Raw genomic sequence first — 15,632 nt, 5'->3', positions numbered from 1 at the left:
AAGTCGCTCCTGAGTATAAATCGTCCCCCACCCAAACTATGACAAAAACCGCGACTTATAGTCCGAAAATTACGGTAGTCAGCGACTAATTGATCAAGTTACAGGATGAGAGATGCCTGTAATTTTCGTCATAGGCACAAATTGGATGGGTAAATGATTTGCAAAATTAGCTGAAAAATTAATCCAGTCTAAATAATATATCAATTTTATTTTTAAAATCTTCAATTTCCAATATCGCGGACCACCTGCAATATCGCTGCGGACCACTAGTGGGCAGTTATTATGACCTGTTGTAGCGTGTGCGTCGTCACCCGGAAGCACTTGAACGTCAGCGTGAGCTCGTCACCGCGCTTCCCTGCAATGACGTGCAAGTCTTGAATGCCTCCCTGCTGTCAATCCCCTTAGCGACGTTTTGAATTTATGATCGTTAATATTTGGAGAAGTCAAAATGAGTACGATGTTCGCGGACACCATCCTGATCGTCTTTATTTCTGTGTGCACGGCGCTGCTAGCCGAAGGTGAGCAAACAACGCTAGCAGCGACAAATGCAGAAAAGGTTCTTCGCCAAAAATACTACGCCTTTAAACTTATTGAAAACGGTCCCGCAAGTAAGCAACACAACACAATTGATGTCTATGTGGAGAGGTGAGAAATGAGTTGAAGTGTTGCGGCAACCAACGGGGTTTAGCATTCAATGCAAACTGCTAATCCTGGGAATCTGATTAAACAACATTCAGCACACAAACAGTCCTTCGAGTAATCGACTCATCAGAAATGCCTCACTCGTTCCATCCCCAAGACGCTTTTGAACAAGGCAAAGTGCTAAGACGCAGCGTTGTGATCGGACAGGAATCACGTGGGTGCTGGTCTACCGCACGGACAAGTACAAGCGGCTCAAGGCGGAGGTGGAAAAACAAAGCAAGCAACGTACGCAAAGACCGTGTTGCGTTGTGTGTGTGTGTGGTTTTCTTTTTTTTTTTTGACTGTCTCATTCGTGTGAGAATCATCGCTGTGCTTTTGCCTTAGTGGAGAAGAAAAAGGAAACCATCACGGAGTCGGCAGGACGTCAGCAGAAGAAGAAGATTGGTAAGATTCTTCAGGGGGGGGGTTTTCTTTTATTTTATTATAACGGCAGTCTTATGTGGATGAAGAAGTGGAGGTCATGCGTTGATGTTTTGCAGAAAGACAAGAGGAGAAGCTCAAGAACAACAACAGAGACTTGTCCATGGTCAGACTTGTTTGACTATTGGCCCAACACAAGCACGGTTACCACCTTGACATTTTGCTGTCTGTTTGCAGGTGCGCATGAAATCCATGTTTGCTGTTGGCTTCTGCTTCACCGCTTTGATGGGCATGTTCAACTCAATGTAGGCGTCCACGGGCGGTTGACACACTCCACATATGCACAAAGGAAAAGATGCAAGGTGAGCTGAGCAGCCGCTCTTTCTTTGTTTTGCGGCAGTTTTGATGGGCGTGTGGTGGCCAAGCTGCCCTTCGTGCCGCTGTCGTACATCCAGGGCCTGTCGCATCGCAACCTGCTGGGCGAGGACTACACTGACTGCTCCTTCATCTTCCTCTACATCCTCTGCACCATGTCCATCCGCCAGGTAACGCTGTCAAATGAGGCCGCAGATGCAAATGAAAGCAAATGAGCAAACTTGAGTCACATACCGCTCTTGTTTGAGGGAGGTTGTAGCTCTGCGAAAGTGTGCGTACGATTTTTGTCAGATTAGTCCTGTTTTATCCCCATGGTAAGTTTTAATTTTCAGAACAGATTTTTGTTGTGAATGACCCCCCCCCCCTCCCAATTTCATATTCGTTAACTGCAATGATCTTGAGTGGGATCCGATGCTGCGCTTGTGTTCTATTGCTCAGAACATCCAGAAAATGTTGGGCCTGGCTCCCTCCAGGGCGGCTACCAAGCAGGCGGGGGGCTTCCTGGGGCCCCCACCCCAAGCTGCCAAGTTCTCCTAAATGACACATGAAAAAGACTAAGCGCTGGAAATGATGAGGCTTTTCATCTGCCATTTGAAGTCACAAATACCCTTTGTTAGCTGTCAATAAAGTTTTACGGCTCCTTTTTGTCTACTGTTGTCTTTGTTGGAACCTGCCTTACTGTGTGGAGTTTGCATGTTCTCCCCGTGGCGGCATGGAGTTCCTCCAGGTTCTCCAATGTCCACCTACATTCCAAAGCCATGCACAGTAGGCCGACAGACTGCCCCAAATGACCCATGTTTTGATTGTGACTGTGAATAGTTGTCGGTCTAGACGTGCCTTGCAAGCAGTTTGGCTCCTTCCATGACCAGATTTGAAGTCAAAATGGGCTCATTGAAAGGAACGATGTCTATTTTCATTGTCTTAATCTTTTCACAACAGCAAATTTACAAATAAACTTTGGAATTTGAACATGCGACCAAAACATAAATATGGATAGAAAAGATAAGGCAAACACCTCTAGCGGTAAAGCCATCCTGATAATGACGACAAAGGAGCCCAGCAAGCATTTTGGCGTCTAATAGATGTCTATATGTTACCCAGACGTTTCGGCTAAAAAATATCTAAAAGTGAAATGTTTATAGACGTCTGCCGTAGTCTATTAGACATCTATTGGATGTCTCTGTGAGTGTTTTTCACGTCTACATGACAGACGTCTAGTAGATGTCTATATGTGAAAGTATTTTCGGCGTTCAAATGATGGCTAATAGCTAATCGCGCTAATAGCTAGTGATCATTTGAACGTCTATTCAACATTGAGGTTCTCTTCAATACAGTTAACCTGTGATCCTTTGTGTAGTTCCAGGATGTTGTGAAAATGCATTTGATTAGGTGTGAAATATCAGTCAGCAGTCCTCCTGAGGGCCCTCTCTCTCCACGAGCACACATATTCAATGTTGTCATTTGTGTAGAGCAGACAGGGAGGGAGGGAGGGATGAATTGATTTAGAACTGGCAGTACGCGAGGGGGCGCGGCCACTATTTAATAGCCCCGAAGCTGGACTTTGCCTCTCTCCAGCTATCGAACGGCCAGTGTTACTGCAACTTCCCCGAGATCATTCTTACCTAGCCGGACTCAGACTCGTAGCATGGCCCAGGCCAGCCTATTCGCCATGGACGCCGCCACCACCGGCAGTTTGCTGCTCAGCGACAACCTCAACTTCTGGGACGACGAGCGACAGGCGCCACGGCCGGGGGAGACCTCTGAGCCCGTCTACGAGCCCGCCACCGGTACTTGGACTTCACCGACACGCCAGTTAAACATACACGTCACCTGCTGCCTGCTGTACATCCGGAGGCGTGCGGTACACGACAGTTGATTGAATTGTAAACAGGCGTCTCCGCCATCTTGGATGAGGCCAAGTGGCGCCGTGGGTAACGATGGCTGTTTGGAAGGATTCACTCGTTCCAGACATTGAAATGATAGTATGGAACTTTTTACCTTTAATTTTACTTTTCTCTTTAGCCACTTTTATAGTCTACTGTATAAAAGGGCAGGGCTCTCCAACTCAATGTATTTGTGGGGGCAGGACAACAACTACAGCAATCCAGTATTTTCAACCTTTGTTAATTATAGTTCTGAATTGGAACATGAATGGTTCTGAAGAACCTGGACAAGAGTGGTCCTCTCGCACAGCTTGTTGGTGCTGCGCAAAGTCCAACTCCTGCAAGTTGCTGCCAAAACAGCACCGCCCCTCCCTACGGAAGAGGATTAGGGCCAGTGAAGAAAAAAAAACGAGGGGTGACAGGATTCTGACTTTTTTCTAAGAATTCCGACTTTAAAGTCAGAATTCTGACTTTAAAGTCGGAATCCTGTCACCCCTCGTTTTTTTTTCTTCACTGGCCCTAATCCTCTTCCGTACCTCCACTTCTTCTGTTGACCTCAAAACATTTTATGAATGTGCTGAATTGAACCTGCGTGTAGCTGGCCCCCCACCCCACGCAAAATTTAAGGAAAATAGTCGGTTTCGTTTGTGCTTTGTTTTATGCTGGTTTGTGCCGTTTTTTTAGTTGGGAGTGTGTCCTGTGTGTGTAGGCCGTGTGCTGTGTCAGTTGACCCCATGCGGCTCTGATGAGGTGGACGCAGCCGTCAAGAGCGCTCGTGGCGCATACGCCAAGTGGAGCAAGATGGCGGGCACGGAGCGGGCACGCGTCATGTTGGAGGCCGCTCGCATTATCAGAGTGAGACGCCGGCGGCCGCCTTGTTCTTGTGATGGCAAGAAAAGTGTCACTCACCAATGCGGCCCTGCCGCCTCACTGACTTTTTCATTGCAACCATTGCAACGGACACCCTAAGCTTGATGGATTAAATTTGAGTTTTTGTTCAGGAGCGTCGGGAGAAGATCAGCAAGTTAGAGGTGATCAACAACGGGAAGTCCATCACCGAAGCTCTGGGAGACATTGACATGGCCTGGCAGTGTCTGGAATACTACGCCGGACTGGCCGCAACCTTGGCAGGTGAGACGCATCGACCTTCATGCCCCTGCCATGACGATGTTGATGAATAGCCAATCGTGCTTAGCTAAGAACACAGCTACCTTGCTAAAATCAAGACGGAGGTTCCTCGTAAGACAACTTGTTTACGCATGTGCTCAGGTCAGCACATTCAGCTTCCCGGCGGCGCCTTTGCCTACACCCGCCGCGAGCCTCTGGGCGTGTGCGCGGGCATTGGTGCGTGGAACTACCCCTTCCAGATTGCCGTGGTCAAGTCCGCTCCTGCGCTGGCGTGCGGTGAGTTTGCAAACCTCTGTGCTCCGGAGGGCCTTGCCCGCCTTCATGGTGACCTCACTCTGTCAGGCAACGCGATGGTCTTCAAGCCGTCCCCACTGACACCCGTCACGGCCGTCATCCTGGCCGAAATCTACCGGGACGCCGGAGCGCCCCGAGGACTCTTCTGCGTGGTACAAGGCGGCGCCCAAACCGGAACCTTCTTGTGCCAGCATCCCGAGGTGGCCAAGGTGTCCTTCACAGGCAGCGTGCCCACCGGCAAGAAGGTAACGGCGCACCTAGCGACATCTCCTGATAGGGACGATGGGGGGCTCGGGATTGGTAGACTTGTGCTGTGGGGGGACCGGTGTCAAATCAGAGCCAGAACCAAAACCAGGCCGGGAAGTAAAAAAAGTACGGTCAAACCTCTACATACGATTGCACAAACATACCAATACCAATTTTTCAACATACGATGTGAAATTTGATCAAAGATTTTAACTCAACATCCGAAGTAATTCCCAACATACGAGGATGACACGTTATCATATCCTAAGAAGTGGTGAAAAAAGGAAGAAGGTGATGATTTCCTTACAATAAAAAAAGAAATCGTAAGAAAACATGTGTTTGAGAAACAATATGGCCGTAAAAACATGTCAACCATTGCGACAATCATTCAGCAGAAGGGAGCCCTTAAAGCGGTCAAGCCATCCAAGGGGATTGCCATCATCTCTAAACGTTGCAGCTCTACCCTGGAAGAGATGGAACGCCTTTCTTTAAAAAATCTGCAAAGCGGTCGAGTGGTGGTGAGGAGGAAAGTGAAGTAAAAAAAGAAAGCCTTAATTGAGTGGAAGGGAATTGGGTGGAGATGAAAGTTAAAAAGAAAATGTCAAACAATATTGCCATCCATCCATCTTCCATCCGGGGTCGGGTCACGGGGGCAGCGGGGACTCCCAGACTTCCCGGTCAAATTTCACCACACCCAGATGTGTGTGTGATGATGATCATTGGGACTTGAACTTTAAGTAGACATAGACGAGAACCGGACATAAGTGACAGAAGATGGAGACCAAGCGGATCATTGACTCAAATTGACTTGTGTTTTTCACTGGACAGGTGATGGAGGTGGCAGCCCGCGGCGTTAAGCAGGTGACTCTGGAGCTGGGTGGCAAGTCACCGCTGATCATCTTCAAAGACTGCCAGCTGGACAATGCCGTCAAGGGAGCCCTCATGGCCAACTTCCTCACCCAAGGGCAAGTAAGTGCCCGCCTGGCCATGCAACGAACGGCCTCGCATTTCTGCTCTGCCTCCAGCAAGTTTGCAGTCCCGCTTCCTTCATGAGCTAATGCTGTGGTTCTAATTAGGTGTGCTGCAATGGAACTCGAGTGTTTGTGCAGCGGGACATAATGCCGCAGTTCTTGGAGAAGGTGGTCAGCAGTACCAAGGCCATCACGGTGGGCGACCCTCTGCTGAAGCAGACCCGCATGGGAGCGCTCATCAGCAAGCCCCATCTGGAGAAGGTCCTGGCCTTTGTCAAACAGGCCAAGCAACAGGTGAGGAGCAAACAGGAGAATAAGCAGCAGGAGCCAAGCAGGGCCAGCCGAGCAGCGGCGTTCCATGATAACGTGGCAGACGGTGTTTTGCAGGGAGCCGAGGTGCTCTGTGGTGGAGAACCGCTCGTGCCCGCCGACCCCAAACTCAAGGAAGGATACTTCATGTCGCCCTGCGTACTCGGTGAGGTCAAGCTCACAAGCTGGTGCCACCTTCATCCGGCGCTCACTCGCAGTTTGAATTGTGGCCATCTCGTGCGTTGCGCCACCTTTCTCGATGAGTCTTGTGCCGTAGTATGTTGCGCTCGCACATGGCATTTCAAATTGTCATCGTTTGACGCAGACAAGTGCAGGGACGACATGACTTGCGTGAAAGAGGAGATCTTTGGGCCCGTCATGTCGGTGCTGCCCTTCGACACGGAGGAGGAGGTTTTGCGGCGTGCCAATGACACCACCTTTGGGCTGGCCTCCGGCATCTTCACCAGGTGATGGCGACTGTCTGCAGCAGGTGTCTCTGTGCTAAGCTAACTGTCACGCGCTTCCCTCCCTCAGAGACATCTCGCGAGCTCACCGCGTGGCGGAGAAGCTGGAGGCGGGAACGTGCTACATCAACAACTACAACATCAGCCCCGTGGAGGTGCCCTTCGGAGGATACAAGATGTCAGGTGGGCTCGGCCACAAAGCCTTTCAAAATCAAACCGGCTTTGACTTTGAAAATATCCCGGCCTTCCGTGAACTCATTTCCTGCTAGATGATCTCCCCTGTTCTACGTCCTTGTCCAATGAGTTATTCCTAATTTCCAAAGTTCTTATTTCTGGTGTCATCCCTATTTTTGGTCTTTTTTTATGATGCAGGTTTTGGGCGCGAAAACGGGCAGGTGACCATCGAGTATTACTCGCAGCTGAAGACGGTGGTGGTGGAGATGGGCGACGTGGACAGTATCTTCTGATTGCCCCCACTTTTTCCATCTTTGAAATAAAAGTGCCACCACATTTTGTCCTGTTTTCTCTTTGCCCTCATTTGCTCATTTCACTCTCCCAAAATGATTTTCTATCGAAAGGTCCCGACCGGAAATGGTTGTGTGCAGCAGGCAGCAACGTTCTGTGGTTGCGGACGAGTGCTAGCCGAGCTTCTAGCTTGACGCTTTACGATGCAGGTGGGTGGACGCTGACTGGAAGCAAATTGTTCAACTTTTAAAGCTGTTAGCCTGGCTCGGTTTTCCGCCTGAGGCATTTTCTTTCTACGCTTTGCGACCAGTCGTTTTTGCGCTGTTAGCATTAGCGGCTAAAGCTAAGGCATCGTTGCAAAGACGAGAAGAAAAAAAGTAGCACCGATAAAAAAAAAATACATACATCACTCTCCAAGTACCATCATGAGGCCCGGCATGAAGACATATCGTAGCTTAACGAAGTGTTGATAAAAAGCAAGACATGTTCACATTTTTGTCAGCGTGACTGTCAAATGGACAATCAAATCAATGGAAGGAGAACGAATGTGATCATCTGAATCGGCTCCGAAACCTCGTTGAACTGAAATGGTCCAAAGCCTCCAACCGATATGGTCCAATTTCCGTGGCTTACCACGGGAGTAGAAAATCAAGGCACTAGCTCAGTCAGGAGTGTCAAAGTCCCTTCCTCTGGGGCCACATTCCTACATGTTTTCCAAGTTTCCTTCGTTCAACACACTTGATTCAAATGACCAGTTCATCCTCACGTTTTGCTTAATTGAATCTGGTGTTTAACGAGGGAAACTTGGAAAACATGTAGGAATGCTGCCGAGGAAGGGACTTTGACACCCCTGCGACGATGACGAGCAGTTTAGACTTTGGAAAACAGGAATCGACACTTTTGCCAAATTTCCGATGGACCGAGAATCACTTTTAGGTTGGTGCATTTTCTGCACTGGAAGTTTTAAATAATCTCCTGCTTTTTATGAAAGTGATGGATAAATGTTTGGTTTTAAACAAATTCATTCTTTAGAATTGCAATGATACCAATGATGATCTTTTTTTAAATAACGGTCAGTGAAACTGTGCCTTGATGGACTGTCCGTGCACTTGTGTTGCAGCAGCGTGAAGAGAAGCAGCTGGAAGCGTCGCTGGAGTCGCTCATCACGCAGGTGGCCCATGTCAAAAACGCCCTGCACTCTTTCATTTTCAAGCTGGAGAATGAGTATGAGCGACTCACCTGGTGAGGCCACAATTGGAGTTCAGACGTGCGGGTGCGCCAATCCAGTTAGAAAGCAAATGGAGCAGCCAGGCTACGGCCATGTCCCAGCCTGTAGTTGACCACGGGGTGGGACGTGGCCCACAAAAGCCCCAACTGCTTGTTTTCTTTGCCCGTCTGTGTCGTTTTTCGAGCTGTGTTAGCATTGAACGAGCCCATGCTTGTGTGTGTGCTTGTAAGGCCATCAGTGCTGGACAACTTTGCTCTGCTGTCGGGCCAGCTGAACACCATCAACAAGCTGCTGAAGAATGAGAAGACGCCATATTTCCGCAACCAGCTGATTATCCCGCTGCTGCTCTCTCAAGATCGCGACGAAGACTTAGCGGTGAGAGGCCCCGTCCTCCGGGGGGTAGACGCCGGCCAGCACCAACTGGTTTCTTCCCTCCCTCCTTCAGAAAGTGACAGAGCAGCGCGTGCCCGTCTTCAACCACGAGATCGTCCCCGACTATCTGCGCACCAAACCCGACCCTGAAGTGGAGGAGCAGGAGAAGCAGCTCAGCGTGGATGCGGCACGTGTCGGGCCCGAAGTGGCGCAGGTGGCGCACACGTGCATGCGCGCATGACTTCCTTCTCCTTTTTCCTTATCCTTCCCTCCTTCTTTCTCTCCTCTCTTACCTTCCCACTCCTTTGCCCTGCAGAAACAAATCCAGACTTTGAACAAGTTATGTTCCAACCTGCTGGAGAAGCTCAGCAACCCGAGAGACGAGCGGGAAGCAGAAAGCGCCGGTGAGCTTTGACTTTGAGTCTTACTTATTGTCGGCGACCGATCTTTTTCCTTACAAACCAATTCCCGCCATTTGGCTACCGCCTCGTCAGTAAGTCATCCATCCCATCTGGACAGAAAAGAAGGTGGATGCACAGAGGGCAAGGAGGGAGGGAGGGAGGGAGGGAAGAAGAAAGAAATGCAAGGGGGGGAGCAAGGGTAGGAGGTCAAAGTGAAAGTAAAAGATGCAAGGAGGGAAGGATGAAAGGGAATGACAACAGGCAGGACATAAGCAAGCGTGGAGGGGTGGAAAGAGAAGGAAGCAGGGAAGTAATGGCAAGCATGCAGATTTTTGCACTCTGATGCCTGCACAGTGGGATGAAAAGGTAGCAAGGAGGGAGGAAAAGAAAGAAAGAGGGAGGGTGCAAGGAAAGAAGGTGGCATGGCCGGCAAAACAAGGCTTTCGGCGTGTTGTGACGTGGGCGTTTTTGTTTTTGTCCTTCAGCGCTCCGCCAGAACAAATGTTGGTTCAACCCAGCCGACACCAGTGCACTGGTGGGGGCGGTGGCCTTTGGCAAGGGTTTGTCTAAGTGCCGACCCCCCGGCGGCGTGGCGGCGGGCCCGCCGGGCGGCATGATGTCGGGCGGGCCTCCCAACTTGCAGCAGGTCACCATCGGGAGTGCCGGCCAGCTGGGAGCACCCCCACAGCAGCAAGGCCAGCCGGGTAAGTGACTTTGCTTCCGAGCGGGCCTCAGGCTTTCTAATGACTGGCCAAATGAGCGGCAGTCACGCGAGCATCAATTCCAAATCTCATTTCCTATCAGGCAAGATGCCGGGCATCAAGACTAACATCAAGTCGGCTTCAGCCTCCATGCATCCATACAACAGATGACGCTCCGTCCATCTGCCTGTCCGTATGTCGCTGCTCCCTGGCGTACGTCAAGACTCATGCTTCATTAAATGAGGGCAAAAAGTTGTCTTATTGTGTCGTCTTCTTCGGGTGCGTCGTCACAACGATGTATTTTTTCCCCCCCAAAAACGTTTTTAATCTTGGAAAAAAAAGCCTTACGAACGAACATTAAGACTAAAAATGGAAAGCGGAAGCAGATGCTATACTGCAAAAGCAAAACCAAAATGCAGTCAGAAAAACTACAAGTGGAGTAATGCTGCCATCTTGTGGCAGATGACGTCAGTCACTCAGGCCGTCGTACATTACACAAATATGAAAAGTTGCCGATAAATACCGCAAAAAGTGTACATCTTATGACGTAAATGTGTGACGTCCGGGTCCAGATTCCGCGCCACGACGTCACAAGAGCGTCTGTGTTCGCTGCAGCTAGGCCGATCTAAAGCTCGTGATGACGTCAACACGGCTCGCTGCACTGGCCCACAGTCTGGCGTGCGCGCAACGTCACAGGACAGGAATTGGAATGTTGTGTTGGAAATGTTTGGGATGATTCCCATCGGTATTTGGATGTTAAGAGCTTGATGGCCGTGTGGAGAACAAACGAGACACTTTGCAAGTCAAGTCAAGTTGAAGCAGTTGGTTAATTAAGAGCAAGCTTGCACGTGCAGGACGTTTGCGTCGCACGTGGACTTTCCCAGCAGCTGCATGGGTGAGCACAATTAGCTTCTCATTTGTTTGGTCATGCTGTATCGCTTGATGGGTAACCATTTCAAACAGCTTCGACCATCATAACTTCAATTGAGATGACGTGAGAATTCTCATAGTTTTGATCTCATATCGCCAACTTTGTGGATTCATGTCTGACATCCCTCTTCCCATTGTTTTCGCCCAAAATAAAAGTCAAATGTTTTGCGACGAGCCGCCGGTCTTTCCTTCTCCTCCGAGTTCTTGAGAAGAAATGGCCGCGCAAGACATGGGCGATTCGCCATGACGCCCGTTTCAAATGCTCTTGATTTGGCTGGGGAGCGCATTCGCCCCCTACTTCCCCGTGCCAACGGTTGCTAAGGCAACGCAAAGCTACACACTTAACGTCAAAGACGTGCGCAGACACGTTTCTATTTCTTTGACACGACGCACGCGAAGCCTATTGGTGAGTTGATGACGGTTTGGGCTGGTCACGCGGAGCCAATCGGAGGTGGCAAAAGCGAGCGCATGCCGCGAACAGCGCAGGACGGACGGACGGACGGACGGACGGATAGCCGAGGGATGCAGCAAGACACATTGACCTGCTCAGACCTTCAGGGAGCAAAAATATGTCAAGAGACAACATTTGACTGACTCAAATTAAGTTGAATATTGCAAACAGTAACAGCATTCACACGTGTAAAAATACAACAGGAACCGAAATAGAAGCAACAAAATGGCTGCTCAAAAATGAACTATTTCCTCAGTTAATAGACTGCCCCCCCCTAATAGTTGCTTGTTTTTTAGTAACCTGGTCTTAAACGTTTTGACATCAATTAATATGTTAAGAAGTCTATATGTAAAATGAATTCATGGTAATGGGGTAGCCTAACCAGAGAGAGGGGTTACATTGCCTTGGTTAACTGACTACTGTTGTCTTTGCTCACTGTCATGAAGACCCTTTTATCATTAACTGATTTAAAATGCCACCACATCTTTGTGGCTACTAGTCTACTCTACGATGACAGGCTGCTGCAAGCCGTACAGCGCTACTGGTCTAGACGTGAAGTTACAAAATGTGACGTAATGATGACATCACGCGAGGCCGGCCTATTTCTGCTTCATCGTGTGCTCCTCGTCTTGCTCGGTGCAGATTGCAAGTTGTGAGCATGTCGCTAGCAGAGAGCAGTAAGTTGAACAAGATAGTCAAGCAGCAGTACCTGGACCTCCCCCAGGGAGACAAGGTCCAGGCCACCTACGTCTGGATCGACGGCTCCGGAGAAGGTCTGCGCTCCAAAACCCGGACCCTGGACTCGGAACTCAAAAGCGTCCAAGGTCAGTCGGTGTCAAACTTCATTTTCTGTTCGGAAGCTCATTTCATTTTGGATGGCAACATGCTATGTGCGCAAGAGTCTGACGTGCATGGGCACACAGGTGATTCACCTTTGGATGCACTGATCCTTCCTTGCGCACTGTGCCTCATTTTGAACAAAATATGCTGAAAATGCCAACAGAGTAATCAACAAATTCCTAAAAATAACGCTTGGTTGAAATGTCTGTAAAAGTGTTTGTAAAACATGCCATTGATTTGTGTTCTATGCCATATTGGAATGTGTGATAACAATGTCAATGATATCAACATCTCTTTGTATTTTTTTTATTGAAACCTTTGTTAGCAATGTGAACAAGCAACCAAGCAGACAAAAGATCCAGATCAATTTACATGCAAAAAGGTTATGGCTTTATAAATTTGCAATGATGTGGCAAACATGCACACATGCCCTACTCATGTTATTAAGACCAATTTGCAAGGTTTTAGGGACATTTGTCACAAGTGTGTAATGACATTGTTGATGATGTGCACGCTACTCGGATCGTTTCAATTTGGAGTCAATGTGCTCGGACTCATGTCGTCAACCACTAAGCGTTTAAATCAGGGTTTGGCAATTACTTTTGGACGCGGGCCCCAAAAAATTCAGCCAATGGCATCGCGGGCCATTGCTTTTTTGGGGGGAGGGTCCCTACTATTTAAATTATTCATTATTATATTAAAATAAACATCATCTTACTTTGAAAATGCATTTAATTTAATTCCATTTGAACAGACCTTGTTATGTTGTTAATTTAATGAAATATAGACTATTTATTTTTTAAATGTTACAACTCATTCAAAGTTGAGACATGATGTCATGATCGTGACGTTTGCATTTGTGTTCATGCATGTTATAAAAATGAAACCAAACTGAGATCATGTCAAGTTTGAATGTTGTGATATTATGACGTTGGAATGTCATGAACTTGTAAGTGCAATTGTGAGCATATCATAACCACATAGATGTCATCATGATTGCAGCTTTGTAGCGACAATGTCATGAGGTTGCATGAAAATGATTGACATGTGCGTGCGTGTGTGTGTGTCAGATGCTCCCGAGTGGAACTTTGACGGTTCGAGCACGTTCCAGTCTGAAGGCTCCAACAGCGACATGTTCCTGATCCCGGTGGCCTTGTTCCGGGACCCTTTCAGGAAAGACCCCAACAAGCTGGTCCTGTGTGAGGTGCTTAAGCACAACAAACAACCTGCAGGTATGTTTGCAGACAAGCTACCCGTCAGTTTATTTATTATTATTTTTTTTACATCCGGCTAATTTGAAGAGGTCTGCCGTGGACGTGAAAATGATTTGCACATTTGTTAAATGTGGCGGACTTTCCAGTGTCATTTTCTCATTTGTCGGGCGGGATACATGAAGGAAGCAGAAAGTATACGCCTTATCTGCGATATGCCCTCTCAGAGACCAATCTTCGTGATCGCTGTCGTCGCATCATGAGCTTGGTGGAGAAGGAGCATCCCTGGTTTGGGATGGAGCAGGAGTACACGCTGCTGGGCACTGACAGACACCCGTTTGGATGGCCCCGCAATGGCTTCCCAGGACCCCAAGGTGGAGTGGCCACCCATTCAAAGTGCTTTTGAAAGTGCTCATGTATTTGCTATCTTCTCAGGTCCCTACTACTGTGGCGTGGGAGCTGACAAAGCGTACGGACGCGATGCAGTGGAGGCTCACTACCGAGCCTGTTTGTACGCAGGTGTGAGCATTTGTGGCACGAATGCCGAGGTCATGCCGGCACAGGTACATTGTGTGTGTGTGTGTGTGTGTGTGTGCGCGCCCGTGCGTGATGAGAATGTTGACACCAGCTAATGGGCCCAGCTGGCTTTCTACCTGGAGGGTGGGCCCCAGGGTGTGGGGTGCATTCAGGCAGGGCTCTGGCAATTTTCCTCTTGAGGGTTAGGTGTCATGTGTCATCTTTTTAGGCCAGGGTCTCAAATGACTTGGGATGCTCACGTCGATGCCAGAAGGTTCTCTTCCGGGTGCTTGGGGCTTTGATACACCACCTGGCCCACCTAGTGACATGAGTTGTTTTTCACTCGTCCTTTGTGGCGGGGCTAGCGCCATGCCATGCCATGCCATCCCTGTGTGGATGAGTGTGGGCCTTTTTGCTCAGATTGCTGTAGCTGTCATCTGAGCCCAGATCAGTGCAGGAAGATGGAGGAATTTTACAAAGCCACTGAGCATTTTTTGAGTCACACTTGTGTTGTGCTGCATCTCCAGTGGGAATTCCAGGTGGGACCATGCGAGGGCATCACCATGGGTGACCATTTGTGGATGGCTCGCTACATCCTACATCAAGTGTGTGAAGACTTTGGCTTGATCGTGTCCTTTGACCCCAAGCCCATCCCAGGAAACTGGAACGGAGCGGGGTGCCACACCAACTTCAGCACCCAGGATATGAGGCAGGAGGGAGGACTCAAGTGAGTAACTCACAATCACACACTTTTGGGACTACGGCGGAACTAAGAACTTCTCTCGAGACTATAACTCTCTGTCGACTTAACACTTCTTTACGAGAATCTTCTTTCTCAGATCTACCACCTTCGCTTTGGACGCTAATCTTTTCTCAGGACTAGTCCCTTTTGTCTCGGTACTATAAAATGATTTCTGGATTAGGCCATTCTATGGGGAGTAAAACCTTCCCTTTCCCAGAACCTTGACTTGGGAGTGAAACATCCAGAGTGTGTTTTCATTTCATTTCCAAAGGTTTTCTTTTCTTTTCTAGGGTGATCGAGGCAGCCATCGAGCGTCTGGCCAAGCGCCACCATTACCACATCCGCGCCTACGACCCCAAAGGTGGTCTCGACAATGTACGCCGCCTGACCGGTCAACACGAGACCTCCAACATCGATGAGTTCTCTGCCTGCGTGGCCAACCGCGGATGCAGCATCCGCATCCCGAGGGCCGTGGGCGACGACCAAAAAGGTTACCTCGAGGACCGCCGCCCGTCCGCCAACTGCGATCCGTACATGGTCACAGAGGCTCTGGTACGAACCTGCCTGTTGAAGGAGGAGGGAGACGAGCCTGCACATCACACCCAATGATGTGAAGACGCCCTCGCTCAATATGACATTTTCTACTTTCTTTTCATTGGCTTTTGCTCTGAAATCAACTTGACATTTTCTCCTGAAAGCTCATGTTGATTTTAGGACACGTGGCCAGTTTTCTAAATTAGCATTGCATAGCATAATAGAAACTTCTTTCTTGGGACCAGAACCTTCTGTGGGACTACAACAGTTGACTAGCACTTTTCCCTCAACCTCTGGATGATGACAACTTGCACTGTGACTAAAACCTTGACTTGGCTTCACAAGCGGCTATATACAAACTTTCTCTAGCACTCTCGTGTGACCTACATGGATGGGACTTGCAGTGTTTGCATATCTAAATTCAAATATTCTTTTGCCATTTAAAGCCTTTTCTGAGTCTCGCTTTAGTTCTCAAATTTGAGGTTCCACAAAAATAAAAAAATATTTCG

At 48.7% G+C, this 15,632-nt stretch overlaps 4 protein-coding genes across 8 annotated transcripts; all 4 read left to right on the top strand.

Annotated features, from left to right (window-relative positions):
• The first annotated feature begins 296 nt into the window (after nt 1-296).
• On the top strand, nt 297-2,079 carry tmco1 (transmembrane and coiled-coil domains 1). 2 transcript variants are annotated; one of them, XM_085928729.1, is made up of 7 exons: nt 297-518; nt 850-927; nt 1,027-1,086; nt 1,182-1,228; nt 1,300-1,367; nt 1,463-1,607; nt 1,876-2,079. In XM_085928729.1, exons 1-7 carry the CDS (start codon nt 449-451, stop codon nt 1,972-1,974), a joined length of 567 nt encoding a protein of 188 aa, XP_085784855.1. In that variant the 5' UTR covers nt 297-448; the 3' UTR covers nt 1,975-2,079. The 2 variants fall into 2 exon arrangements, with proteins under 2 accessions (XP_085784855.1, XP_085784856.1); XM_085928730.1 differs by lacking the exon at nt 297-518 and adding an exon at nt 546-645.
• Nucleotides 2,080-2,888: 809 nt separating this feature from the next.
• Nucleotides 2,889-7,254, top strand: aldh9a1a.1 (aldehyde dehydrogenase 9 family, member A1a, tandem duplicate 1). Of its 3 annotated transcripts, none has more exons than XM_085928721.1 (11): nt 2,889-3,224; nt 4,030-4,175; nt 4,322-4,451; nt 4,590-4,724; nt 4,791-4,987; nt 5,817-5,957; nt 6,065-6,253; nt 6,347-6,434; nt 6,594-6,735; nt 6,803-6,915; nt 7,105-7,254. In XM_085928721.1, exons 1-11 carry the CDS (start codon nt 3,083-3,085, stop codon nt 7,197-7,199), a joined length of 1,518 nt encoding a protein of 505 aa, XP_085784847.1. In that variant the 5' UTR covers nt 2,889-3,082; the 3' UTR covers nt 7,200-7,254. The 3 variants fall into 3 exon arrangements, with proteins under 3 accessions (XP_085784847.1, XP_085784848.1, XP_085784849.1); XM_085928722.1 differs by having other exon boundaries at nt 3,110-3,419; nt 4,005-4,175; XM_085928723.1 differs by having other exon boundaries at nt 3,114-3,419.
• Nucleotides 7,255-7,265: 11 nt separating this feature from the next.
• Nucleotides 7,266-10,155, top strand: med8 (mediator complex subunit 8). Of its 2 annotated transcripts, none has more exons than XM_085928725.1 (7): nt 7,266-7,406; nt 8,318-8,439; nt 8,656-8,800; nt 8,871-9,011; nt 9,114-9,201; nt 9,684-9,902; nt 10,003-10,155. In XM_085928725.1, the coding sequence occupies exons 1-7, from the start codon at nt 7,401-7,403 to the stop codon at nt 10,068-10,070; spliced, it is 789 nt and encodes a 262-aa protein (XP_085784851.1). In that variant the 5' UTR covers nt 7,266-7,400; the 3' UTR covers nt 10,071-10,155. The 2 variants fall into 2 exon arrangements, with proteins under 2 accessions (XP_085784851.1, XP_085784852.1); XM_085928726.1 differs by having other exon boundaries at nt 7,274-7,406; nt 8,321-8,439.
• Nucleotides 10,156-10,570: 415 nt separating this feature from the next.
• On the top strand, nt 10,571-15,632 carry glulb (glutamate-ammonia ligase (glutamine synthase) b). Its single transcript, XM_085928724.1, has 7 exons — nt 10,571-10,794; nt 11,923-12,104; nt 13,191-13,352; nt 13,559-13,705; nt 13,767-13,894; nt 14,375-14,574; nt 14,880-15,632. Exons 2-7 carry the CDS (start codon nt 11,939-11,941, stop codon nt 15,196-15,198), a joined length of 1,122 nt encoding a protein of 373 aa, XP_085784850.1. The 5' UTR covers nt 10,571-10,794; nt 11,923-11,938; the 3' UTR covers nt 15,199-15,632.

This window comes from Syngnathus leptorhynchus, chromosome 13, assembly GCF_054491065.1.
Source record: "Syngnathus leptorhynchus isolate UIUO chromosome 13, UIUO_Slep, whole genome shotgun sequence".
Classification (NCBI taxonomy): Eukaryota; Metazoa; Chordata; class Actinopteri; order Syngnathiformes; family Syngnathidae; genus Syngnathus; species Syngnathus leptorhynchus.
The sequence above is the reverse complement of the archived record's forward strand: the minus strand, read 5'-3'. Positions and strand labels throughout refer to the sequence as shown.

Excerpts from the sequence above, each read along its gene's own strand:
- glulb (XM_085928724.1), top strand. The coding sequence starts at position 11,939 with ATGTCGCTAGCAGAGAGCAGTAAGTTGAACAAGATAGTCAAGCAGCAG. Across the intron at positions 12,105-13,190 it reads GGAACTCAAAAGCGTCCAAG|ATGCTCCCGAGTGGAACTTT; the intron begins GTCAGTCGGTGT and ends TGTGTGTGTCAG. Across the intron at positions 13,895-14,374 it reads CCGAGGTCATGCCGGCACAG|TGGGAATTCCAGGTGGGACC; the intron begins GTACATTGTGTG and ends CTGCATCTCCAG.
- med8 (XM_085928725.1), top strand. Across the intron at positions 8,801-8,870 it reads ATCGCGACGAAGACTTAGCG|AAAGTGACAGAGCAGCGCGT; the intron begins GTGAGAGGCCCC and ends TCCCTCCTTCAG. Across the intron at positions 9,012-9,113 it reads TCGGGCCCGAAGTGGCGCAG|AAACAAATCCAGACTTTGAA; the intron begins GTGGCGCACACG and ends TTTGCCCTGCAG.
- aldh9a1a.1 (XM_085928721.1), top strand. The coding sequence starts at position 3,083 with ATGGCCCAGGCCAGCCTATTCGCCATGGACGCCGCCACCACCGGCAGT. Across the intron at positions 5,958-6,064 it reads ACTTCCTCACCCAAGGGCAA|GTGTGCTGCAATGGAACTCG; the intron begins GTAAGTGCCCGC and ends GGTTCTAATTAG. Across the intron at positions 6,736-6,802 it reads GCCTCCGGCATCTTCACCAG|AGACATCTCGCGAGCTCACC; the intron begins GTGATGGCGACT and ends TCCCTCCCTCAG.
- tmco1 (XM_085928730.1), top strand. The coding sequence starts at position 546 with ATGCAGAAAAGGTTCTTCGCCAAAAATACTACGCCTTTAAACTTATTG. Across the intron at positions 1,087-1,181 it reads TCAGCAGAAGAAGAAGATTG|AAAGACAAGAGGAGAAGCTC; the intron begins GTAAGATTCTTC and ends GATGTTTTGCAG. Across the intron at positions 1,608-1,875 it reads GCACCATGTCCATCCGCCAG|AACATCCAGAAAATGTTGGG; the intron begins GTAACGCTGTCA and ends TCTATTGCTCAG.